The sequence below is a fragment of the Anopheles gambiae genome, chromosome 2 (assembly GCF_943734735.2).
Source record: "Anopheles gambiae chromosome 2, idAnoGambNW_F1_1, whole genome shotgun sequence".
In the NCBI taxonomy this organism is placed as follows: domain Eukaryota; kingdom Metazoa; phylum Arthropoda; class Insecta; order Diptera; family Culicidae; genus Anopheles; species Anopheles gambiae.
Window position 1 is genome coordinate 20,669,269 of NC_064601.1, and position 26,826 is coordinate 20,696,094.

The window sequence follows — 26,826 nt, forward strand, 5'->3', positions numbered from 1 at the left end:
GTTAGGTTTATTGCCATGTGTGTGTGTGTGTGGAAATGTCTTGCAAAAACACAAAATTCTCCTACAACGCTTTGCATCACGATCGCCGTGAACACTTACGTGATCGTGTGCAAAAATTCCTCCCACCCCATCCGAGCTGACGCAAACTGCCAACCAATGGACGGGCTAGTTATGGAGAAAAAGAAATATCTGGCAACACTGCCACATCCTGCGCCGCCGGCGTGCTGCCGCTTTCAAACGAGGACAATGACAAACAGGTGACAGTTGAAGTGAATGAAAAGTGCAGCAAAAACAAAAACAGAGAGGGAAAAATGGAAGCAGAACGACACGCTATAAATCAGTACAAATTTCGGTCGGGGCGGCTGCGATGGATGCGTCCTTGGCACCAAAGCCACATATTGGTGAGACGTTTGTGGTTAGCGTAATTTTGCCATCTCGCACACAGTGAACCAACTGCCTGGTACCATTGTTACAGAGGGCGTTTACTTTCGTTTACCTTTAACGCATGCCTTTAACCACGATCTTTACGTGCGACCGCAAAGTTTGCTTTCTTGCTGCTCTTCTTTCGAACTGGTGCGAGACACATGTCCTTCAGTGGTGGGGTTCAATGTATATTCGGTTTCTTTTATATTTAAATTCTGCCATACCATTCCCCTACCCTGCCCACTGTCCGGTCTGTTGCATTCAATGAATGTCGCGATTACGTTCGCAAAATATGAACGGAAAATCTCACACACCAACATACGCGGACGAATAAACAACTCGGCGAAAACGATAACTTTCGCCCACACGCTCAAACACACACACACTGTTAGCCGCTTGCCACCATCACCTGTCCCACCATCTCCCATGACGTCATGGCAATGGCACTGGTTGCCTCGATTTCACTTCCACCACAGCGCAGACGCATCCCGATCCAGCTCGTTCGCGAAGCGTTTTGTGTCTCGCTTCCGGACACCATGGCTCACCACGGCCAAAGGGTACCGAGGGGATCTTACTCCCGATCGCGCGAGACCGTCTCACTCTTTTGGCCGACGGCCAGCGCACGCTCAAGCGCCCGAAGCACCCCCGAAACCGACGCCGATAGAGCGACTACTTCATCACACAGCGGTGTGCGACGGCTCAGAACCATTTCGACCAGCGAAAGCGCAGCAAGTGCACCCAAACCGGTGGAAAGCAGTAGTAGTGTGACAGTGTGAGCCACCAGCAAAAGGACAGTACCCTAAAGTATATCCGAACGCGTTGCGTCCAGCTAAGACAACACAATGGTTTACGAAAGTGACTTCTACTCCACCCGCCGGGTTGGCTCGAGCTATACCCGTCCCACGATTTCCTCGTACACTGTGACGGTAAGCATGCGTTTCCTTCGTATCCCGTAACCGAGCCTACGACAAAACTCCCCTCTCTCACACACGCACACAAACAACCCATCGCAAAAGTGTTTCCAATTTCTCGCTCTCTATCTATATTTCTTACTTTTTCCCGCGTGGAATGAGTTATTTTATTCCCCTCCCTACATCGAACTAAAAAAAATCCACATAAAACTCCGCCCAAACACACCTCGACCACCTTGAGATCCTTTACATCGTCCAACGATCCACTTTCCAAGTGTTCCTAAACCCTGACCGAGTGTACTGATGGTACCGAATCTCGTTGTGGTAGTGATCAAAATCAAGTGAAATAGAGCCAAATTATAAAAAAACGGATACAATTCTGGAGTTTAAATTCCGCCAGTTAGGCTTGGATCGCAATCGCTTCGCGATCCAATCTTGAAATCGCTGACAAACGACGACTTTCGGTTTGATCGTTCACTCGGTCGAAGGTGATCCTTTCTCCGCCCCGGGTCGATCAGTGTGCGCTTGGTGAGTTGTGTAACATTCAGTGACTTTGAGTGAACCGTCTCCAAGGTTTAGTGATATGATGAGAAAAAAAGCAAAAAACCAAAGTGCTGTGGTTTCTAGTAGTCGATAAAAATGTGCTGTGGAACAAAAAATTGTACTAAAAACTGTGAAACTGTTATACACTCTCGAATACTCTCGAAAAAAAAAACCTAGTGTACGTGCCATAGAAAGTGCTACTAAAGACTCTAAATGTTAAGCAACCACCTTACTAGGTGGATGTGTTTTTCGGTACGTTTCCAATTCACGATCACTGCTACGATACAGCACGTTCGAAGATAATGAAAACGGGAAACGACAGACAGCTCGCATTGACGTGAATGGAACGGAACGAACCGGTACTAAAATAGAATTGTAGGGAGACGGTGAATTGGTTGGTCCTGAACGTTACACAGCACGATTGCGCCACCGATCAGTCCAACGGTTGTGTGTCTGTGTCCCTCTTGCTGTGTGTCTTTTTCTAGCTCATCCCTCTCCTTACTCTATTCCCTAACCCTAACTCCTCTTTAGGTGTCTTGTGTGTGTTTGTGTGGCCCTGCGTGTGTGTGTGTGTGTATTCCGTTCCTTTCCTTCCTTCCTACCACCACACCATTTAACTCACATAACTCATCCGCTGTTCCAAAGTGCGTCAAGTGCGTCATTTTAAAGCTCCAACAGAAACAAAATACTCGAAAGCTCGAAGGAAAACACCACCCTACCACCCCCATGTACAAATGTGAAACAAACAAACTTTACGCCCACAATCTGCTGATGGGTGCATTCGGTCCACAAACAATACTTTGGACCAGTGTGCTGGATCGTTGGCATCACCGAGCGCCATACAATGAAAGCAACATTACACACACTTTACTACTTTCTTCTCCATTTTCTCTATTTTCCCAAGGGCTGTAAAACGGTTGTACGTAACCGGGCCATTTATGTTTTTGTTCTTCTCATTTGTACCTTTTTCTCATGATTGGCTGTTCATTTTGTACCGTGTACATGTTTGTATGTTGGTTACTTTGTCGTTTTTTGTTTCTCTCTTGTTAAACTTTTATCTTTCAATTATTCGTGTACATTTTGTGTTTTCATTTTTGTATGTAATTTTTATGTTACAAAAACTCCATGAAATACCAACAGGACTATAAATGGTTATTGTTTCACATTTACGATTTTTATCTTAGTATTGTACAAAGAGCTTTAGACACACCTATGTATATTGTTTTGTTTTTGTATGAAGAAATTGAGACACGTTTGGAAATTATTCCACCCATCCATGACGAACATGAATGAACAATATCGCACTAAACTGTATAGCGCTCAAAACAAAAACGTCGAACAAAAAAATCGAATCAAATAAATCTTGCTACTGACACTATTGCGAAATTTACGCTCCGAGAAAAAGAATATATATAACGAGCTCTCGTCTACGCGACATGTCACCATAAGGCGCTCTCCCCCATAAATTAGCTCCCCTTTAGAAGTGATACGGAACAAACAGTCGAACATTTTATGAGCTCCGTACGCTCGTTCCCCCCCCGATCGTTACACCATCTGGCACTAGCAAGTCGATCCGGATTTTATAGCACACCATCTAAGCCCCCCGTAATGCCGGAACTCGATATCGTTTCGAGTTGTGTTTTGTTCTTCGGAGTCCTTACACAAACGTGGCCAAACGCCAAGCCAAACGTCTGTCTGTCAGTGGCTCAATGCAGCGCAGAAACGTGGCACGATAGAATTCTATATTTAATCCGCACCGCCCGAGTGCTGTGGCCCGGTGGCGAAATGCGAAACAGAATGCGAACCTCCCGCGTAATGGATGCGCACGGCGCACGGCTTGCCCCTTAGCATAATTACCAGGAATTGTGTGAAATTTGGGCTGCTTTTGAAATGGTGGCGATTTTGGCTTTGGCGCCGCGCTCGGTAGACATCAAAGTAGCCTGCACGACCTGCTTTGCCCCGGCGAATTTTGCAGTGTGGCTGCGTACAGCACGATGATGGGTTTGAACAAAAAAAAAGCCATTACCACCTCAACCAAACAGGGTCAGGTTCAATGGCTGCAAACTAGCCGTAACCGTACCTGTGTGAGTGTGTGTGACGCGCGCAACACCAGCGGTGTGAGAATGGGATCACAGTTGCTAAAAATAAAACCCCACACTGGCATTCCAAATAGCTTAACTTGCGCTCCAAATTATGACACAATTTTGCGCTACTACGAGGCGCCATAATGCGGTCAGGCGAAAAATGGCTGCGTACGGCGTATGCGCGTCTAAGCGAGCGAAGAGGCGAAAAAAGATGAAAGCGGTATTTTTACAGTGTATCCAAATAATTTTTCCAAAAATACATTTAAAATAATGTCCAATGTTTTGACATACCAGCTGTAGAAAAAGAAAATGTTCAAAAAGAGCAAGCAAAAACGAAAACATAAAAATCTCACACATTCGCTCATTTGTCAAACTAAAAATATGTTGTCTAGCGCAAGGGCGAACGTCGCACGCTTGTACTTTCGACGCGGCAAACGCTTAGTAGTGGTGGTGGTGGTGATGGTGGTAGCGGAGTAGCTATCATTTGTGTAGTGCTCTCCACGGCAGCAAGTACAGGGTTAGCTAAAGAACAACAAGAAAACAAAGACACAGAAAAAAGACACACACCCTCAAACACAGCTGCGGGTGCGGAATGGTGCTCCATTCGACAGGAAGAACTGCTTTACCCGACGGTGGGTAGACTTTAGACTGAGCAAATGCTATTTTTAAACGCAAATGCGCTCGGTGTGCGCGGAATGTACCGCACAAAAACAGAGCACAACCACCAGCAGCAGCACACGCTGGTCACCGTCACGCTTCGTAATGGGTCGGATGATCAAAAATAAGCTACACCTCACACCCGAAGCGAACGTGGAGTGGAGTGGCCGGTCGGGCTGTCGGGATGGCCGGAAAGGGAGACAGATGGGTGTGGAATGGGTGTTTTTGTTTTTTGTTTGGTTTCCTTTGTCCATCATTTTAGAGGATGAACGTTTGCGGCAGAGTATAGTTTTGAAGTTAAAAAAAATGTGGTTTTTAACTGGTAGGAATAGATCGCTCTCACAACTCCAACACTCGCTATCAGTAGCACAGTAAGGTTGTGTAGCTTTTTTGGAAAATTCTTATTTTCATGCCCTTTCTCGTACTTGGCATCAGTGGCACACTACTTTGCTGACATCTAGCTGGCCCTGATCAACGCACTTGCAGGGGAGGAAAAAGCAATGCAAACTCTCACTGCCATTAACGCTAACCATCCGGACCACCACAACCCCACCCTAACCATACTTCTTCGATGCTGCGTCACGAAGGCCTCCCACTGCGTGCCCGCCTGCCACATAAAAAACCCCGCCCTTCCACCTCACCGACCACTATCAATCACTTGCACATGCTGCAAACTGCACTCTTCTTCACAGAGACGCGGTGTCGACTGGGACAAGGTGCCGTTTGTGCCGCGGCCCAGCCTGATACCGGACCCGGTCACGGCGTACGGCAAGCGGCAGCCGCGCAAGGAGGCCCGCGTCTCCATACTGGAGGCGATCAATCGCGAGGGAATTGAGCCGGACCCGCGCATTCTGGCCCGCCCGATCGACCAGTACCGGTCGCCGCGCGACCTGAACCGCCAGCGTATCGCAAACGAGCTGCACCGCCGGGAGTACAATCGGGCGACCGGGCACACGACGGACGCGGACAACGTGGATACGCTGTTGCGCCGCGTGCACGGGACGGCCCCGGTCAAGGAAGGGCGCCGGCACGTGATGTTTTTCGAGCCGGGCTATGCTCGCACTTACTACCGCCACTAGAGGGCGCACGGTATGGGGACGTGTTGCTTGCCGGATTAGCCACCAGAGGGCGGGTCACATTAGTAGAACAGTATTAAACTAGACACACATGCACACACAAAATGCGCCACCAGCTACGAAAGACATCATTAACCGAACGAAACGAACCGCGAAGATGGGAATAGTTTGCAAACTTGTTTCAATTTCTCCAAACGCAACGAGTAGAAGAATCTGCTGTGAAGCTGCGTTGAACGGCAACGTGAACGCTTTTGCACAGACACAGAGTAAAGATAAGCGAACACTTTTCCTACCCTCCCTATCACCTTACTCCTTATTTTCCTTCCCCTTGCCTTTCCCGCAAGCTAGCAGTAAAGCAGGCGCATTGATAATGTAATGCCCAAGCATTTGAATAATAAAAACAAGCAAGAAAAAAAAACAATCCGCAAACATAAGAAACAAAAAAAAAACATATCCAAACTGAAAACGAACGCATTTCGCAGACCCCACGCTATACGACCGTCGAGACGTCGACGCCGCGTCGTGATGAGTCCTACACGTACTCAAAGACCTACAAGACCGTCACCGAGTCAGCCAACTCATCCAATCCGTACTCGCGCCCGTCCACCTCCACGTCCTCGTACTCGTCGACCACGGAACGCAACAGCCGCGGCGGACCGGGCGGCTACTCGTACAGTACGGAGCGCACCTCGACCACGGGCGGTGGCCCCGGTGGCTACAGCTACAGCTCGACCACTTCCGGACGCTTGCCGCACGGTACCACCTACCGGCACTACTCGTACCGCGTCTAAACGCTACGCCGGACGACCCTGAAACCCTTACACGCGAACCATCGAAGGCTTCTGTGTTGTGTGTCTGTGTGTGTGTGTATTCTGTGTTTGTATACTTTTCCTTCCTTCGAGCAGGGGCCTTCGATCGTCACAATACTAACCCCTCCCACTGTGAAAACGTTTCTAAACTTCACCACTATCACCAACTGTCTCGAACACGCTCCTCACACGCTCGTCCGGGTCGAGCTACCAGTAACGGTTGCTCCCAGGAAAGGGATTGCAGATAGCGAGGGATCCTGTTGTACTATAGCGTAGCACATGCACCATGTCTATAAGTACCCTTACGGGGGACCTTAGTAACATCATGCCACTTAGTAGTTCAAACCCTCCTTAGCGAGTATTAGTTGGTGCACCGGTACTAACCCGTTATTTATTGTATCTCATATTTATATTCTGCATATATTGTCAAGAAAATTGAGCAATTTGAATTACATTTGTGAAAATCATATAACTATCCAACGGAATTGAATCCAAAATATCAAATGTTTGATTAAAATAAAGCCGGAAAACCGATATGGAGAACAAATTGTTTTCCAATCGCCAAACGAGCCTGTGTTTTTGTTTTGTTTTGTCCTTCTTCCTTTTTTGCTGGTTCGATATGGAATGGACATACGAAATGCACACAAACACGTACGGAAACAAGGCACAGTGTCACACGCACACATAAAAACACACACGTAGCGTAGAGAGGTAGTGAAAAGGGGACTGCGGACGGCTTTTAGTACAGTGGAATGCGATATTGTTCATACAAAAGGATTTTATTAGACTGATGTTCCAACAGCAACAACAACAAAACGAATCAATGCGTACATCTGTTCTAAAAAAAATCGAAACTATTTAAAATTAAGCGTTCGTACCAATTGCCCGCAACTGTCAAATTTCCTTAGAGCTTGTTGCCCTGAACAACCTAAACATAACAGCATAAACGTAACGTACGCAGCCATACTACGCACTGCGCTGTTCCACTATTCCACTGTACTAACTGTCAAATCCACAGACTCACACTACCCACCTACTTACACTTTCTATGTATTTATTCAACGAGAAACATCTGCCAGAACAAATACTTCTCGGAAGTCTGAAGTGTTTCTCGTGTGTATGTGAATGTGTGTTTCGTTTTGTATATGTTTGTTTGCTAGTTTTTTTTGTGTCCATTTTGTACATCTACGTTGTTTGTTTGCTGTAACGTTCTCTTCTGTTTCTACTGTATCGTTCGCTTTCCTCTTTCCAACGCCATTTTCACTCCCGTTTTATGAGCTGTATCTGTACCAATCACTGTATCTTCTTTGTCTCACCTTCAACTCCCGGTTCCTCCACAATCTGCGTTTCATCTTCTTTCCTTGGTAGTCTACTCCACACACATGTTCGTTTCTCATCTCGATCTCACCGTTCTTCACGTTCTTTCCGTACCCGTACGAATGAGAATTGAGAATAATTGTAACGTCCGTTTCTCTCCCCCCACTATTTTCTCACAGACTCCACTGCGATACTCCGGAGTGCCACGCGTAAGTATTTTCTTTTGTTTTCTTTTACTTCCCACAGGATAGATTCCACCGAAGTTTTTCACTCGAATGTATCCGATTTCTTTCACCACTGTATATTGAATGTTGTTTTTTTGCGGGTAGTTGTTGTAGTGTGTTAGATCTGCGATTCATATGTACAAAACTGTACAAAATCATCTCGACTCACATTAATCTGTTCAAGACACGTTTCAACGTTCGTTTGTTGATTTTGCATTCTAAATTTTGATTGTTAAATATTGTTCTCTTAAAAGGGACTGTGAATTAGTAGTACAGTTTTAGTACATATATTTTTGTCAGTTTTGTATCTTAGTTACAATTTTAACAGTTTAGTAAAATATGATAGATTATAATTCTTGCTATAATTTTCACATTTCTTAAAGTAGTAAAGTATGAAAGATATAGTATCCTTCTGCAAAGAATGTAGAATTTTGAATACCACAATATGTCGTAGTACATCCAAGCATTTTCGCACATTCCTCTTCTTAGCTCTTACATCAAATTGTCGATCCAAATTTTACAGTTTTTTATGTAGATAGCATTGAGTTAAATGAGAAAAAGAGCAATATTTAAATGATGACAACCTAGTTTAGTATTCTTTGCGATCTACTTATCAACTAGCGATCAAGGTGGACTACGTTTTCCTCTCATGTTTGTGTTTGTAAATAATAGATTCTCTAGTCTCTAATGCGTTCTTCGTTTCTTTTGCCCCATGTTCTTGCTCTTTCTTTCTCTTTTTCTCTCCGTTTTCTTATCTCATTGTTGCCTTTCCCGTGTTCACCAATCTTCACACACCTCCGACGTATTCGTTCCGGTAAATTTGCACCACCAAATCTTTGCACCATCGTTGCACAATTCATCCCAATGTGCTACCACCACCATCGTTACCTTCGTACCTTTTTGTCTTGTGTTTGTGTGTACAAATGATGCCGTGTACAAAAAAAAAATCAACCCCCGTTTCTATTGGTCACATGTCAACACTCATCAACAACACACATGATGACCAAAACCACCACCACGAACCAACAAAACTATCCATGACCACCATCCCCATAAACAGTTCAACACGATCACCACCACCACCACGACGTACCGCACACCGATGCCGTACGTTGCGCACAAGCGGCTCGTTCCAGTGACGCGGGTCGTCACGTCGCCGCCGCGGATCGTGGTATCCCCGATGCGGGTGCTGGGGTCGCCGGTGCGCGTGATCAGCTCGCCGGTCCGCGTGCTCGGCTCGCCGATGCGCACCGTGCGGGCGATCCGTTCGCCGGCCCGCGTCATCGTATCGCCGGCCCGGGTCGTCACGATCCGCTCGCCCTACCTGCGCCCGTCGATCATCAACAAAGAATTCGATCGCATTGAACGTAAATATCGCGCTAGTCCTGTAAGTAGTGCCCTAGAGCAGTATTACAACTCGCCCTCATACTTGGTAAGCAATGGAAACACGCAGCACCGACCGAAAGTATACCGAAGTGCCAGACACTACTCTACTATACAACACACAGTAAATACTACCACCACACCACGCCGGTATCAACCAAACCTTAACTCGCTCAACTCGCTGACTGTGTTGCCTTCTGTTTATTCTACCCGCGCTATTCTAGCCCGCTAGCGCAAGGGTGCGTTTTTAACCGGCCAATCAAATCGCGTTTCGGAAAAGCTTTAACACATGGAAAGCGCTGTTTTTCGGTGCAATAACACTATCATCAGTACACGCGTGCACACTGCCCAAAGCTGTGTAGGGAAACGCTCACATGACCTTGACCCACATTCGTAGCTCGCTGGCAAAGTTCACAAATCGTTGCCCCGTTTCGTACTGCACAGATCGTAACCTCCCAGGTGGCAGGTAGAAATCTTTAAGTACGCAACGCAAATCAAACACAAATTAAAAAGTACGCAGCCACACCATACACAACTTCATTCAACTCACCAACCACTGCGCTGTCAAAACCACGTGCTACCATGCGTCTCCATTGCATTGCCCACTAGGACCGTTTACCTCGTTTGTGAGCGTGAGCTTCAATGTGTTGCGTGATGCGTAGTTTGATGATCCCCCGCTCCCGCTCACGTTTGGTCGTAAGTCCGCTGGAGCTCGTTTCCCTCGCTTGTAGAAAGAAGCTACCCCGAGCAACTTAAAACGTCCTAAAGCATCCTTATTAAACCAGCTTGCCCGTTTCCGCCCCGAGGCGGTTGTTACCGTTAGCAGTTGGTAGTGTTACTGGTGTTCGTCGTTCGTAGCAAACTAATAAGCAATTTCTCATTTTACGGTTCAAACTTCGATTCCGCTTAATGCTGCACTGTCCTGCGTCTGTAGGAGTTTGAGGACGCAAAGAGCGATATCCGCAACTCGACCGCACTGCTGCTGCGCCAGCTGAACGATCCCGTTCCCCGTCTGATGGCCCCGATCGCTCAGGCTGCTCCAGAACCGAAGTATGTATTGGGAGCAGGCAGATCACGGAAGCCTTCACGACCTTCACTAACTGACTTGTATTTTGTCCACACTTGTCCACCAGTCCGAAGAAGTGGGTGTACGATCCGTTCTCCACGCACAACCGCCTGAACAGTGACACCTACGTGAAGAGCCACATTACCGATCCGATTCGCAGCGTCCGTAACGATATCGAAGCCATGGCTAGATATCATTCGCCAGCGTCGCGCTATGTCGGTAAGTGCCGACCGTTGAACGCCAATTTCAAACCCCCCTTCTAGTCCACACCCATCCGTCTCTCCATCCGAGGCCGGTGTCTCTCTTCCTATCTTCAGAGAGAAAACATATCAAAATCCCTCTTTCTTACATAGTAGAAGCTTCCTGCTAGAAAGAAATCCCCAAAAAACCCTCAAAATGCCCTTTTCGATTTTCTTTAGAGCTTCCAAAATTTTCCAATTTTTTTTTGAAATTTCATTGGTAATAATAGGAAAAAAACATGGCATTTCTCTATCCCCTTTTATGCTGAAAATATGCTTCAAACTGCTTTTGCTTCATTTGTTATTTCCGTTTCTTGGCTGCATTCGTCATCAAATCTCAGTTGTGTTCGAACGTTATGTTATTCTTTGATCTTTTTTGTTTTTGTCTATTTTGTTCGTGTGTCGCGTTTAGTTTCGTTTTATTGACTTTGTTTTCTTTTTCTGCAATCGCTTACCATATTGTTGTTTCTTCCTTCACTCGCTGTTTACATCACTTCCCCGGTGTCACTGGGTTACTCCGGTTGGATGTACGCTTTGCAACCTAATATCGCTGCTACTACACAACTGCTACAACTGCTGCAACGTTACATTTCTTATGGTTGTATGGGGGTTTGTTTGATGTGTTTTTGTGTTTTGATGTTGTTTGTGTGTGTGTGCGTGTTTATCTTCTTTTTTTTAATTTGCCGTACTATTCAACCTTTCTAAACCATTCTTGCGTTTGGATCTTGTACAAACTTGATTTTACAAACCGAAGAATATGTACTGTTGGATGACATCCTGTGGCGTTACACTTACTATGTGGATGAGGAGGGTTAGTATAGTGATCCCGACGTGTACGTGTACGTGACTGATCGAAACTGTCCAAAGAAGTTGATTGTAAAACTGCTAAACTTGATGTTATTAACGATTGGTTCAAGGGTAGAAGAGTTGTGTTAACCGCACCAGCAACATTGTATGAAAGTGGGCACTAGAATTGCTCAAAGCATGTCCGAATCGACATCGACTGACAACTCGATACCGTCAAGTGAAAATGTGTTGTTTCTGGCCAAGCATTCCAAGACTCAACGTCTCAACCTCGATCAACCTCGAACTTATTTCATTTGGCTCGGGGGGCTTTAACTCTTAACTGTTATAACTTGTTTTTTGTTGTTGGAATGCATATGGTGTTTCTGTTTTCGTTTCATTTACTTTTCAACTTTGATGTTATGTTTCCGGGTGCTTGTGTTCGAAGTTTGTTACATTTGTTCATTACGCGATCTGTGCTGTTGCTGTTTTTTATTTCTTTTCATTGTGTCTCACCATGTTCTTCTGCCTGTTGTGCGTTTTTTATTTGTTTTGGCCAAATTTAAACAAATCCAAAGTGTAGTTATGACACTGTATTTGTTTTGCTAAAGCATCTGAACGTTACACGCGTTTCACGTGCTGCGTGCTGAAAATGTTCGTGCCTCACCTTAATTCGAAACCCTGTGTCTCTCTGTTTTCTCTTCCTTTCTCCCGTTTTTTTTTTGTTGTTGTTGCCCGTCCCACCACCGCAACCGGGTATCTGCTCTCTGTTTCTATCTCTTTCTCTTTCTATCTTTCTCTCTCTCTTTCTCTCTCTCTCTCTCTCACACTCTCTGTTTCGCTGTTCGATGTGCGGTCGATGTGTTCAACACAATCCAACACAATCGAATCGCCCGCCCGGATGTGTTTGTGGCGGATTTGGTGTGTTGGTTGTCCCTGATACGACGGCACAAACTCCTCCCACCCCCCCCACCCCGCTCCAGGCAAGAACCATTTGGCCAGTACGCGCATCATTGGCTCGCAGGCCTACCCGAAGACCAAGCCCCGTATCTATAACTACGATACCGCGAAGGTCGGCAAGGATGTGAACGTCATGTCGTACTATAAGTCGAACCGCACCCAGGCCAAGGCCGATGTGGAGGAAGGTAAGAGGGAACGGGTCCGGCGCCAGCAGGACAAACAATCGAGGGCCCGCCAGGCGGTGCGGGCGGAGGCTCCGAAGCAGCAAACACCACCACCACCAACATCATCACCATTCTCACCACACCAACAACCACATATGCCATGCCCTCTTACCGACTACCCGACCCGACCGCTCACCAACTCGCACCGATCGTCGTTGAGCGATCGCGATATCACACCGGACCGATCGTCTCCCGTCCCTGACCAGGGCATCCTCACCGTCTCACCACCACCCTCACTGACGCCACCACCAAACGGGCTACTGTGTGAACCGTGGTGTGAACAGTAAAGCATAGAAGACAGATACAAACAACACCCGAACCAACAACCCCGGTACAACACCCACAATTTGTCCTCACCCACCGTACCCCAAGTGTCTTTTTCCCCCCCCATTTGAGTCCTTCCTACGCCCTTCCGAGGAGAAACAGAGAAACCGTCATGCACCCAAAAATTAAACGAAATGAACAAACTAAGCACCAATTCGATTCCTCACTTTCAGCAACGAATGATGATGATTTTCAAAGCGCAACCACCTCGCTAGTGATAGATCCCTATCGAAAGGCAAATAACGATGGCGAAATAACAGGCGGATGGGGCAGTCGCGCTGCATGGTTAATATGCGCCTCGTTTGCTTCCAACCAGCAGCTTCCGACATTTTAAAACCTTCGGGAGGCTTTTTTCTCTCTCTCTAAAGATGCACAAGCTAGCCCTTCGCAGCGTGCAAAACGCAAAAGCGGCTCACACTCGTCAATGTGTTTTTTTTTTCGATTACCCAATTTACCCCCATTTTACTGTTTTGCTACCTACTCACTGAATGTGTGAAGCGTTTCAAAATTGCACTAAAAATATAATATCCTGCAGTGCGCTGCTTTTGCTGCAACCGCAAGCAGATCGATAGGGAGAGGAAAACTATAATTTGGTTCTCTTCCAAGAGCTGGCCCACATTTGTATGCTAAACCTCGTTTTCACCTTCGTAGCTGTGTAATGTTTATCACTCTGTTTCTCTTTTTCTTTCTCTCTCTTTCTCTCTTTCTCTCTCTGTGTTTCTCTCTACATTTATCTCTTTCCTTTGTTTTGTTTCATATCGTCTGGACGTCTAAACTCGTACATTTTCTAGAACGCTACCGTTACAGTACTGCACCATCGATCGTTGTTCGGTACTTTGCCTATCCAATCACTTCGTACTATTCGTACCGTATCTACTAAACGCCCTGTACTAAGGTTGCGAACGCGACGAACTCGAAACGAAACGACTAAGAGGACACGGGCGCAGTAGCGTCACGACTCATTGCGTCGTCATCGTGGTTGTTTGCTGACGAGAGAAATTCTTTTTCAATATTATATTTGATCGAACCGCTTACCATGTGCAATGATGCTATTGTTACTTTATTTCTACTCCTTTCCGCCGCCTCTATAGTAAACACGAAAATTAGGAAATATCTCGAAAAGTACTACCTGAACCATGCGTACAAGGTACCGGACGAGTTTAAGGAGTTCCTTCACGAGTATCCTTAGGCCAGCCTTAAGTCACCTTATCTCCACTTCCTATTAAACAAAACCAAACAAAAAACCAGTATCACTAGGCCGTATCGGTAATGGAACGAGTTTGTTTCGTTTGTGATTAAACTTCGTTTGTTCTCTCATCTGCTTGTGTACCTGATTGGGAAACCATCGTTGCGATCGTCTTACAATATTCCTTTTCCCTCCCGTTACTAAACCCCGTTATTCGCTAGAAGTTGTGTTTTGGAAATCATCTTTTTTTATACTCTAAACGGCCAAACAAATGGCGCTGAATAAATGCTGAACCATGCTGAAAACCAAACGAACCAAACAGTAGTACACTGTATTGTATTACCATATACACAAGCAAACACCTACAGCTACACTTTATTAAGCAATGATTAAATACGAATCTATTTCTCAATCCGTTGTTCCTTTTTCCAACCGACAAATCACCGTCCAAACTACGTTCTTCCGTATACACAACTGTCTACTACTGTCTACTACTACTACTACTGCTACCACCATGACATATCCGACCGTTTGGCATCACCGTCCTATACTAACAGTATTTGCGAGAGTCCAACGCAAACTCCACCAGCGGGTCCAGAGATCGATGATGAGGGCTGCCAAAGAGGCACTTGAGGAATACAAGTAAACTGACAAAAAGGGGTTTCCGAAAAAAAAAACTCACATTTGGGACTAGGTTCGAGCATTCAAGCGATCTAACTCATCCGGGGAATTGGGGGATTCGCATTGCTCGGGCTAGCACCCAACCCAAACAGTACACCCTGGTTAACTGAAATCGTTTTTGACATGCTCTTTTGTTTACTTTCACAACGCACAACACTTTCACCACACGATCGCTCGGTGCGCAGTTATAGCAAGCTACCGAAGAAAACTTCTAATCTCGACGCTCATAAGAAACGCAAAGCGTACGCTGATGCTCTTGCAGAGCCGGAACAGGCGACGACACTGAACACAGACCCCGAGGCTAGGCCTAGTGTACTAGCGAATCGAGCGTGGTGGAACTCGGCAGTACCTACGGCAATCCACGCACCACACGTACCGCACACAACAGACAACAACGCTATACTACACTGAACAGGTTCGCGCATTGCAAGTGTACATTCCCAAGCACTTTCTTAGTAGTTGCCTTAGTAACTGTCATTTACTTAGGTAGAGTTGCCCTCTGTATTGTGTATTGTTTGGTTGTTGGTTTTGGTGATCAAACGTAAATGTGTCTCCTCAATAATTACTCCCCGAAACTAGATCATTGATTAATACCAGCTCCGGTTAAACCACTGTCATTTAAACTCCTACAAAAATGCTCCCGAATGTCAGCCATCCTGTTGTACACTCCCTGTATGTTACGTCCAAGTTTGTTTATTCGTTGCCAAAGTCTCCTATTTCTAATGTGGCTCTATTTCTTTTCTCCTATTTCTAAAAAAACTTTACCTAAATTATATTTAAAACGTCGCGAACGTTTAGTAAAAATTAAGAACAATCTCTACCGTCAGCACCTCTACCCCACACACACCCGTACCTACCACAACATGCTCAACCCGAACCAGCGCAAAATGTACGATGGCAAGTTTGTCTGGCTAAACTATCGCAGCATCTGAAGTTCGTTCACTCCCTGTCCCCGTTTGTTTTCGTAAGTAGGTGTTTCCAGCCTGTTTTTTTTTTTTTTTGTGCGCGACCGGCAAGGATGAGGGGTTTGTGATTAATTTAGAACATCTTTGTGCACACTTCACCACCAACCGGCGCGAGTATCGGCTGGTTCGGTCCCATCGGGGTGTATGTTACTAGAAGGGAAGGGATGTGTTGGTTCACAAGCTGGCATGAAACCATTTCGGTGTATACACCTGTCGCGTAATTTTCCACGTCAGTTGTGGGAGGCTGTAGACTCCCACACAAACACAAACACACATACTCTTTCATTATGGGATTACGGGGACTTTCTGTGAGTAATATTTTGCGCGCAAACGAAATGCGCCGCGTTCATTCGCCTGCTGTCGCAACCCATTCCTCAGTCATCGGTCTTTCTGGCTAACGTTGTGATGCTCGTCACCATTACACCAAGCACTACCTACACTACCCGTCCATTACGATACATACCACGTCAACTGGGGTGCGTTTTACGTGCCAGTTGGCGAAAAATAGATCAATACTAACATCAAAATTCCACCCATCAACCCACTACCGTTTCGCCAGTATGTAACGTCAATTTATATACTAGCACACCGTCATCTAATACATTGTGTTTCTTTGTGTGTATGGGGGAAATGTTCTGCCTGGCGATATAAAACAAACTGAAAAGAAAACCCATGCTCGATCGTACCCATTAGAGAGCGGGAACGATCGAGCACGAAACAGTCAGGCAGGCAGACAGGCAAGCGGCTTCTACTTGGTGATCCTAATGATTGTATTTTTTCTTCTTCTCTCTCTTTCTCTCTATATATAATCTTTCCCATAATATTATTTTTTCTTTTTCTCTTTTAAAACAATGCACCTCACGCCCTATGCACACCACACCCACTCTCTGGCACAAACTTTTCCTAACGCAACGGCGCACTAACCGTATTCAAACAAACAACCCAACTCCAGTTAAGGAAACAGAAACAAAAACCGAAGTTCGCAAATCGAAGCTCGGGGACAAGAAGGGCATCTATAGCAGTGACGTTAATCTAGCCGCTTAAATATAGCTCGTAGCAATGGTGCGATCCTCGCCCGGCGGTCTTTCTACCAACTGGCTGCTCATTGCGAGATATGACATCGGCCTGAGGGGTTTTTAACGAATCGCACGTTCTTCCCAACAACATACCTGAGGCGCTAAAACCTTTGCCTGATCGTAACCGCAACAGAGATTAGAGTTAGTGCTCAGCTTTGAGCTTTGCCAAAAATGGTTAACGAACTAATGGTATGGTTTGCGCTTAACGATTCATTTTCGAACTTTCAAATTAACGTTCAACGGTTACTTCTGCGATCATTACGTGCGTGCGTCCAAGTACAGCCCAACGCAACCTCTAGTTTAGAATTCCAGCGCCGCCAATGCCAGTACTTTCACATCACGTTAGGTAGATTCCAGCAGTCGTGGAAACTATCACAGGGTGCTCACGATCATCACGAAGGGTAGGGGAAAGCTTTCTATATCTAATCGCTATCTACGAATACTGTACGTTTGTGTACTTTTAAACTATTGATTCAGATCATGTTCCATTAGCCAGCAAGCGAGGGTATACATATATAGTTTAACAGATGCATCACTATATTTACAGTTTATCGATACAAAAACTACAAGAGCACAGATTTATTTACCGGATGTAGTATTCCGCTTGCCACCCCCTGCGTTCAAGCAAGGAGCAGGGTAGGCGGAACGATTGCAATCATCAAACTTCTTTCGTTAGCTTTACACTTCAACCGCAGCTTTAAGTTAACTATGTGAAACGAATCGCCTCATTTTTGAAACTTGTGAAAAAGATACACGATAATTACTGTCAACCTAACGGGAAACAAAGCCATTTGTTAGCTTATTGAATTATTTCCACTCCGCTCCGTGTTATCCGGGACGCCCTTCCGAAAATGGATCGATGGTCGATCGTACATGATCTCACTGGGGGATGGTTAGTTGACAGGCATTTTACAGGTGTGAGTTATCTTCTTTTCCTTTCACTTCTATTCCTTTTCTATATATCTCTCTTTCTTCTATTGTAGCTGCAATGTTGTAGAGTCTTCTATCGTCTTCTAAAACCCCGTGTAAATAGTGATTTTCGCTGTGATTGTGTAGTATCTACCTTGTTCTTCTTGTTTCTCTCTCTCTCTCTCTCTCTTCTGCTATCTTCACTGTGGCACTCTGCAGCCATCTTTTAGTGTCATGTTTTTTGTGTATTACTTTTGTAAAGAACTTTGAGTCAATTAGCGGAACCTAGTTGTATAACAGATGCCATCTACAAATGGAGATCTACAGTAACGAGATCGCGCCTTCTAGGAAGCTGTTCTAGGCTCTCTTTGTCCCATCATTTACCCCTACACTATCACCCCACTTTCTTCGTCCTTTTGTTTGTTTCGAACGTCACGTGAACACGTACGAAACAAATCACAAAAACAACAAAAACACTTTATATTCCATTCTTCACTCATTCGCCCCTCTGTATAAAACAAAACAATTCGACAAAAACAACAACAACTCCACGATCGCGATATCGCACGCTCGCCTTTCTCTCTCGCTCTCTCTCTCTCCCACTCTGACTCCTTCTGCGTCTGCGCGAGTGTGTGTCTTCCCATGTAAGAGCCACCCTGCTGAATGTGATCTCCTCAAAGCCCCCCCGAAACATGTTCTAACAGCTAATCAAAGTAAGTAGACCACGGCCTTCCTACACACGTTGGTTGGTTTGCAGGAGTTCAAAACAATGCTCTGGAATGTGTACCACCCTTACCCTAGCCGGCATGCTGCTTTTGGATGCAATGGAATTGGCTTGTACTAACGCGCACTATTGAACCAAACGTTGCTGTTCACAAATTCGATGGGATATCCATGAGAGATCTCACAATGTACAACAGAGTTAAAAACTTACCGATGTAAACAACAATTGTTATTATCCGTTTTGGATTTGGGTTCTGCATGCTCTTCCTATCTTCTTTTTAGTAGTGTGTATTTAATTTCATTGTGTCCTTTTGTCCTTCATCTCACGGCTTCACCCTCCTGCACTTGAACCAAACCCACTCCGGGAAGGAAAACGAGGATCGAAATGGTTCCACGGATTACTAGATTGAAACTTCAGACTAGTAACCGAAATGTTGAGACAACCGTTCGTGCCCCTCCGTTTTCCATACCATCCGGGTTGTGTTTCCAATGGCAACGCCCTTTGTCGCTTCGCTGCTTCTGCCTGAGTAAAGCAATAAAACAAATGAACGAAAATGAACCAACTATCCACTGCTAGTACACATGCCAACTCATCGTAGTATCGCTTGTAGAACCGACTCCCTGATTGTAGATATCTCTTCTTCTCTCATCCATCCGTTTCCCCTGCCTGCCCGACCAACCAACCAACCAACCCAACGCATCCCACCTGTATCGCAACCGATCCGACCGCTCCTTGGTCCTCGACTCCGTACTCCCCGATGGGAATCGAACTTGAAACTCAACAGTAGGAAAATTAAATCCAGTTCGCCCGACGCGCAAGTTCAACTGCCCGAAGCTGTACGACGATCCGACCGATTCGAAGCTGAAGGACAAGCAGGAGGCGCTCGAACGCGTGGCCGAGCTGAACAAGGTTCGCTACGAACCGGTGAACCTGGAGAAGGAGCGCCTGAAGCTGCTGGAGGAAGCCAAGAAGAAGGAGGAGGCGTAAGTGACGGTTTTATATATTCGACTCGAGAACTGTCCAACATTGCAACATTTGCTTTCATTCTTTAGAGCCGCCGAACGCGAACGCATTCGCCAGGAGGAGCAGGCACGCAAGGAGGAGGAAGCGCGTCTGGCCGCCGAAGAAGCGGAGCGCCGCCGCATCGAGGAGGAGCGTTTGGCCGAGGAGGCCCGCCTGGCCGAGGAAGCCCGCCTGGCCGAGGAGGCACGACTTGCTGAGGAGGCCCGCCTGGCCGAAGAAGCACGTCTGTTGGAGGAAGCCAAGAAGGTAGTGGTAGCATCTGCGTGTATGCTGCAAACACACAGTCCCTAACATGCCATTTCCATTTTTGCAGGCCGAAGACAAGAAGAAGAAGGCCGCCGAAAAGAAGAAGAAGGAGGAGGAGGAAAAGAAGAAGAAGGAAGCGGAAGAGAAGAAGCGCAAGGAGGAGGAGGAGAAGAAGCGCAAGGAGGAGGAAGAGAAAAAGCGCAAGGAGGAGGAAGAGCGCAAGCGCAAGGAGGCTGAGGAGGCGGCCCGCAAGGCGGCCGAGGAGGAAGCCGCCCGCAAGGCGGCCGAAGAGGAAGCGGCCCGCAAGGCGGCGGAAGAGGAAGCGGCCCGCCTGGCCGCCGAGGAGGAAGCGCGCAAGGCGGCGGAGGAGGAGCAGAGCCGCATTACCGAGGCGCAGAAGGTGCGTGAGGACGAGCTGGCGCGGCTGAACGAGCTCGAGAAGCAGGCGATCGAGGAGAACAACGAGGAGCTGGCCAAGGAGATTGCCGAGCTGAAGGCGATCGCCCAGTCGGACGAGGAGCTGCTGAAGCGCCAGGCCGCCAAGCTGGAGGAGACGGGCGCACCGGCGGAGGGTGAAGCCGCGCCGGCCGAGGGTGAAGCTGCCCCGGCGGCCGCCGAAGCCGCCGCCGAAGCGGCCCCGGCAGAAGAGGCACCGGCCGCCGAGCCTGCCGCCACCGAGGAGAGCAAGACTGAGGAGAGTCCTGCTGCTGCTGCCGAGTGAACGGACACGCCACGCACGTGTTCCGGACGCCACACTCACTAGAACTAAGGGCTAGGGCTTACTGTCTCACTTTCTCTCTTCCGAATTATTGTTAGGATAGCTAGCTAGCATTTTAGCACAAAACGCACACACACATATGTACACATGTCAACGACTATAGTAGCCAAATTAGTGTGCTACTTTCCTACTATGTTACCCGCACATGTCCAAATGCTGCCTTAAAAGCTGGTCGAACGGCTGAAAAAAGAATAAGAGAAAAATTGACACCAGTGCTGCGGGACCTAGATTCGAACGAAAAACGCAAACAAAACCAAAACTTTAAATTCATTAGTTCAACGAAATTTTCCCATGTCGTGGCGTACTACAGCCAACGTTAGAGACCAGGCACGCTACTGGCTGCGTACTGCATTTTCGAAACAACAACGCCAGAGACTCGCCTAGCATGCGCAAAAGCACTACGCTACTACCAATCCTGATTGCGCCGACGCGATCGAATACCGTTTTGAGGGATGATATAACGCATCACGGGAGAGGGGGGAGGAAAAGGGACTGATAACAAGTAGAAGCATAATTAACGAAAATGTATCCGATCCGATTCGATTGATATAGCGCAACGGTCTGCAAAGTCTATATCGGGTAGAACTCGGATGGGCAAACACGAATAGTGTCTCGAGCGAACATGCTTCCGGCTCCGTTCACCCCCAAATTTACTCGCCCCACATTCGGTGTGATGTTCTGCCAGCTTCTCTCTTAACCGTACACGATGTTAAGCGTTAGGGAGTGCATTTCTTTCTTCTGTTTCCGCGTACTTCGATACTAAGCCACGACATGCGGAGTGCGATCGGTTAGCAAGAGACCGTGGTGGCCGCTTTTAGGTTTTCTTTTTCGAAGCTGAGGGTCAGTGTCGCTGTCCTTCGCTTTCTCAAAGCACTGCACACTGCATTACATTTATGTTTGTTTATTGCATTTCTTGAGTTATCTTTACATTTATGCCGCTGGTCGCCAGCCAGTGGACTCTATACACTAAGAGATCTGTCGTCTCCGTTCCGTTACATTCTTCACGCCTGATTGTTTTCCGTTTCCTTTACGTTATGCATACTTGTTCTTGTTGAATTGTTAAGTTTACCACCAATCGATTGCCAATCGATAAGACAATAAATAAAGGTGTAAATAAGATTAGAAAAAAAATCAAACACAATCGAATCCAAATGGCTTGTACTTTACTGGTCCAGTGCACTGTCAGTGCTAATAGTAATGACGCTCCCGAGCCACTCGTATCGTATTTGTTGGCCTTCCACTGTACTGTTTGGGTGCCGGTCTTCCGGTTATCATAGGATTAGCTCGAGTACCACACCACGCATTATCTGTAGCGTCGCAGCAGTCTCAAACACTCAAGCTGTCTGGGTCGAATCAGTGGCACATTTAGAGGAAACCTTCACATCGTGTCTGGTCAATCGAACGGTAGGACTTTCAAGGAACGCACCACTATTGCAATTGAACGAGATGAGGATCGTCTTAGCTTCGCCGTGTACGATCCTGCTAGCTGCTGCTACCACACTGCTGTGCTTCCCGCTCGCATACGGCTTGGAGTGTTATACCTGCAGTACCGATAGCAGTGATCTAGATTGTGACAATCTTGCCGTGCTGGAGAAAACTTCCTGCCAACCATTCAGCGCCACCAATCATCCAGTGCAACCGGTCTGTGGCTACAAACGTCTCCTTCCAACCGCCAGCGAAGCGTCGCAACGTATCTGGCGTGGCTGTGCCGTTAGTGGCGAGTGTGCACTGCTGTCCCGGCAGGGCAATGAAGCGTTCAGCTCCGCGTTTCGCATGTCCGCCTGCGAGGAGTGCGAAGAGGATGATTGCAATGGACCAAAAAGTGGCGCCACAAGGTCCCAAACCGCCTGGTGGACCGTGGGTCTACTAATCGCAGTAAAACTGATATCAACGAAGGGGTGGGTATGAACAGTGAATAAAAATGAAGCGCTGTCTTAGAAGAATTCATCTTTTAAATGTCCTCCGGTCCGACATCCGACAGCATCGGGGAGTTGGTGCAAGATGTGATCGAAATTTTCGGTTCATGTGTTGGGCGCTCGAAATCACTCACCGAAAGATGCCTCACCTGGGCCAGCTTTTCCTCGAGCAGATCGCACGATTTCGTCAGCAGTGGTTCCCACTTTGCCGGCGGTAGCTGAAACTCCTGCTGAGGCGGCAGCTTGTGCAGCGTAATGTCGGGCCCGAGCAGCAGCGACACATGATCGAACATGTCGACCAGGGCGGACGCTTCGTTGATCAGCTTCGAGACGGCGCGGTGCTGCCGGTCGCTCCACGTCACCGTCTTTTGATTGGGAGCGCGCGGTTTGCGGGGCGGCACGGGCGAGAGGCGCATGTTCGCTACCCGCGATCCGATGACCAGATCCTTAAAGTCGGCCCACGGACGATCGCCTTCACCGATCGGTCGGCGGGGTAGCTCCCGGGGCACGTAACCCTCCGACTCTTCGTCGGAGAAGTCGAGATTCTGCCAGGCCGCGAACGTGGGCGTTTCGAGCAGTGTCGCGGCCGTCCGGTGTGGCGATGGGTCACCTTCAACGGTCGCACTGATTAGGTCGGGCGTGTTTGGTTCTTTGATGCTGTCGCTGCCACTTTGCGACGAGCCCGGTTCGGTGTGATCGTTCGGAAAGCGCTCGCCCGCTGGTTCCAGCTCGGTGCAGGAGAACATAGGCTTCGTGTGTTGCTGTTCGGACTCTGGCTTTGTACCTTCGAGCTCGAGCTGATCTTCTTCCGGAGTTCTCAAGGCGCTAGCTACCAGGCTCATCATTTGCTCGTGGCCGGTGATTGGTTCGAGGAACTTCCGGAACGATATTCCACTCCGGGGAATGGCGGTCTGGGTTCCGCTGTCGCACGTTTCCACCCCGTCCGTCATCTGCGCAACGGAATGTGTCAGAATCACTAGAAGAAAAGCCGTAAGATGGTACACAAACTTCAGCAACACGGTTGAGTAAAAAACCATCCGTATCTCTCCCTTACTTACAGTTGCCAACTTCACGGATCACTAGATTGCCATCGGTCAGTATTTCCTCGTCTACCATCGGTATCAGATCGGTTTGCTCGTCGGTGGACACCTCCTTCATCAGCTTCGTGTGCACCGGATCGGTCTGCACCACTGCATTGACGCGACGCATACGCCTGAAACGATGCAAACGCTGCTTGAAACCCTTCTCACGCACACGTGCGGGGTCGTCGTTGGGGTTGGCTATTTTTGGACGCCGTCTCATAAATAGAACACGAACGCTCGCAGAACGCCTGAGGGGAACCACTCACTTGGAAGCTTCAAGCAGCCGCGCTTTGATGTCGGGTTTCGGTGGCGGAGGCACCACTACGGCGGTAAGGCTTGCGGGACGCCACGGTGGTCTTTCTTTGACCATCGGAACACCGGCCGTGGTCGGTTCGTCTTTGGATGTTTTGCGCACCGCTTTCGTCACTCCAACCGATCTGGAAGGGACACATACACTGCTGTAATTGCACCCAATGGCAGAAACATTGTTGGTCACCCCCCTCCCCCCCCCCCCCCCCCTTACCTGAGCGAAGTGTGTGAAGTGGCGGCCGAAATGACCAGCGACTCATCACTGGCACTGTGCGTTTCATCGGACGACACTACGCTTGCAGGCGATTTGCTCATAATTTTTTTTTTTTTCCTTTTTAGTGGACACTTTCTGTCACCACAATTACCGCACAATGTTGTAAAAATGTAACGTCGCTCTGGATGAGCGAATGTTTAATCGATTTCTTTGAATTCTACCACACGCGTCGTTTACGCGTCATATACACACACTGCCCAATGCGCCACCGTTCATGCGTGCTGCTCCGGCAACGGCGCTGATGCCAACGCTTGCTTGGTCGGTTGCGAACTGTTGCAGAGTGGAGAAACAATAATATTCCATACCACCGCAAGCAGTGCGCCAGCAATCCTGGGAGGGAGAAAATCCCACCGTACGGAAGCGCGGGAAAACAGTACCAAGCTTACACTCACGGTCACGAGGCACATTTCGTGGGTGTTTGGTATTGATTTTTTTTTGTTGCTGTTCCCATTCTCTTTACCCTACACTAGCAAGCGCGTGGATGCCAACGAGCACGTGCTGCGCGGTGCTATTTACTGCGGCGAATTTTAATTCGGTATTGATTGTTTTAGATAATATCAATTAAATTGGTGCAGTACGGGCATGTTGGCAAACATGCATAAATTGAACCACATCTAGGGACAATCAGCTGTGAGCAATAATTATTCCTTTGCACATCATTCTAATTAATCGGCTCTATCTCTCCCTCTGACACACGCACGAGCCCAAGGGTGTAAAGCAAACGAAAAGCAATCAACTAAACAACCGGTATTCACTGTAACGCTATCGTTTTATTCGCACAAACCATCTGCGTAACTAGTTTGAATAGAATACGGCAAAATGCCGCAGCACGTCCTTGTTATAGTCGGCCAGCGTCGGTTTGCCGACGATGTAGCCACACTCCGAGTACAGGTCGAGCGGTGCCTTGCGGAACCACATGTTACGTTCCGTGCTGGAGCCAAGATCGAGCGTGTTCAGCTGATAGACGCTAAAGTGGAACGTTTTGCTGTCGGTTTGCACCGCCTGCACCGTGATAGGATTGGGTAGCGTTTTCACATCGTCCCCATACAGCTGACGGGCTCGGGCCGCAGCGACAGTGAACGCTTTCAGCATCGTTCGCCCTTCGATTTGATCGCGCGATACGGGTAGCTCGGTGGCGTTTTTCACGTCGCTTGGCGAACAGTGGATGAGAATGGTGTGCGGATGGGACAGCTTATAGTTACGGCTGATGGCTGTGAATAATACAAGAGATGTACAGATTATTAGATTATTGGACAAAATGGTCCATCTGCCAGCGTTACGTACGATATTCGTTCTTCCAGTCGTAAATGTTTTGCACCGGTATGGAAACCGTCTCCTTCAGCGGGAACAGATTGGGAAGCTCAACATCCAGCGGCCGATAGACGGACGTATCGAGCGGTTTCAGCGGTTCCTGTGATATGATCATCGATTCCGCCTTCAGGTTCAGCAGCACCCGTTCGCTGTCCTTTACCAGAGGGACTAAAAATCGTGCATTAAACACAACCTTCCGGTTCGCATTCACGGCTCGTCCCGCAAAACGTTCGCAGTGTGTAACGAGCTTGGACAGTATCAGCTGACTGTAATGAATGAAAAAAATACGTATCGATCAGTATGTGCCCGCAGAGCGTACCACAAGCGACTACTTACTTCCGTCTGCCCTCCGATATGCCGTACGTGCGGGGCAGCTTGTACGCCGGACGGTCCGGCACCTTTACGATTGCGTTTTTGACCTGCTCCGTGTCGAACACCAGTGCCGATAGGACGGCTTGCTGCATCGATCGATCGAGCTGGGTTGTTATTTTCGTTTGCTCCAGCTTTTCCTCCACCTTCAGCGGCAGATCGTCGTACACGGCCGTGTTCAGGAGGCTCTGTGCCTGACGTACGCCTTCCAGCAGCACATTGGTGTCTCCGTACACGTACGCCGGTTCGGCCTTCCACAGGGGATGCGTTTCGTCCAGCGCTACCGGCGGCGGTACCATGCCGGGGATATTGAAGTCCTCCCGAGGTCGCTGCTCCTTCAGCACCTCGGACGGGTCGACGACGGTGATACCGCGCGCAGCAAGCTCCTCCTCGGCACCGGTACTGTTCGGCACACGTTTGCCCTGCTGCAGCCAGTGCTTCTTGAAGAAGAAGCCTATGTGCTGCCGTAGAAGCGTGTTAGTTAGCCGCATTTTGGGGTGGGTTTCAAGTTTTACAACTAAACAGTGATTAAATAACGCCCGGTTTCTATCAACACACCGCGAGCACGATTTTCTGTGCTTGCTGACATTTCGCTTTGCTGTTTACATTCGTAAATACAGCCATGCTAGCAGCCGGGTTGGACCATGTGCAGCTGGCTTGAAAAAGAAAAATGGCTGTACAAAATATGTTTCAAAAATTTAGATTACAAGGAAAAAGAAATTTAATGTTCAACAAGAAGAAATGTGTCAGCTGATTTGTGGCTAAAACACGTTAACATTACCCTTATATCACCCTTACCCTTATAAAACCCATACCAAAGTGAGGCCGTTTAATGGCTGTCCCAAAAAATAAAATAACGAAATAAATTGGATTATATTGTATAGAAACTCGTTATTGATCCAGCAGTTACTCGAAAGACCAAAACCAACTGAGATACCAGAGTAAAATAAAAGA

The 26,826-nt window shown here is 47.6% G+C and overlaps 3 protein-coding genes across 10 annotated transcripts; 1 reads left to right on the forward strand and 2 right to left on the reverse strand.

The window, feature by feature from the left end:
* Positions 1 to 1,026: 1,026 nt before the first annotated feature.
* LOC11175449 (uncharacterized protein CG45076) lies at positions 1,027 to 22,554 on the forward strand. 8 transcript variants are annotated; one of them, XM_061640805.1, is made up of 10 exons: positions 1,028 to 1,349; positions 8,000 to 8,029; positions 9,105 to 9,476; positions 10,362 to 10,477; positions 10,561 to 10,712; positions 11,487 to 11,543; positions 12,499 to 12,660; positions 19,349 to 19,547; positions 19,617 to 19,833; positions 19,901 to 22,554. In XM_061640805.1, the coding sequence occupies exons 1-10, from the start codon at positions 1,266 to 1,268 to the stop codon at positions 20,552 to 20,554; spliced, it is 2,043 nt and encodes a 680-aa protein (XP_061496789.1). In that variant the 5' UTR covers positions 1,028 to 1,265; the 3' UTR covers positions 20,555 to 22,554. The 8 variants fall into 8 exon arrangements, with proteins under 8 accessions (XP_061496793.1, XP_061496794.1, XP_061496789.1 ...); XM_061640806.1 differs by having other exon boundaries at positions 1,029 to 1,349; positions 9,105 to 9,431; XM_061640807.1 differs by lacking the exon at positions 11,487 to 11,543 and having other exon boundaries at positions 1,029 to 1,349.
* On the reverse strand, positions 21,497 to 24,831 carry LOC11175513 (uncharacterized). Its single transcript, XM_003436066.2, has 4 exons — positions 24,133 to 24,831; positions 23,876 to 24,046; positions 23,586 to 23,740; positions 21,497 to 23,503 (listed from the first exon to the last, which is right to left on the reverse strand). Exons 1-4 carry the CDS (start codon positions 24,231 to 24,233, stop codon positions 22,563 to 22,565), a joined length of 1,368 nt encoding a protein of 455 aa, XP_003436114.2. The 5' UTR covers positions 24,234 to 24,831; the 3' UTR covers positions 21,497 to 22,562.
* A 111-nt stretch (positions 24,832 to 24,942) lies between these two features.
* LOC1273562 (large ribosomal subunit protein mL37) lies at positions 24,943 to 26,491 on the reverse strand. Its single transcript, XM_312552.6, has 3 exons — positions 25,840 to 26,491; positions 25,477 to 25,769; positions 24,943 to 25,403 (listed from the first exon to the last, which is right to left on the reverse strand). The coding sequence occupies exons 1-3, from the start codon at positions 26,361 to 26,363 to the stop codon at positions 24,988 to 24,990; spliced, it is 1,233 nt and encodes a 410-aa protein (XP_312552.6). The 5' UTR covers positions 26,364 to 26,491; the 3' UTR covers positions 24,943 to 24,987.
* Between the last annotated feature and the right edge of the window lie 335 nt (positions 26,492 to 26,826).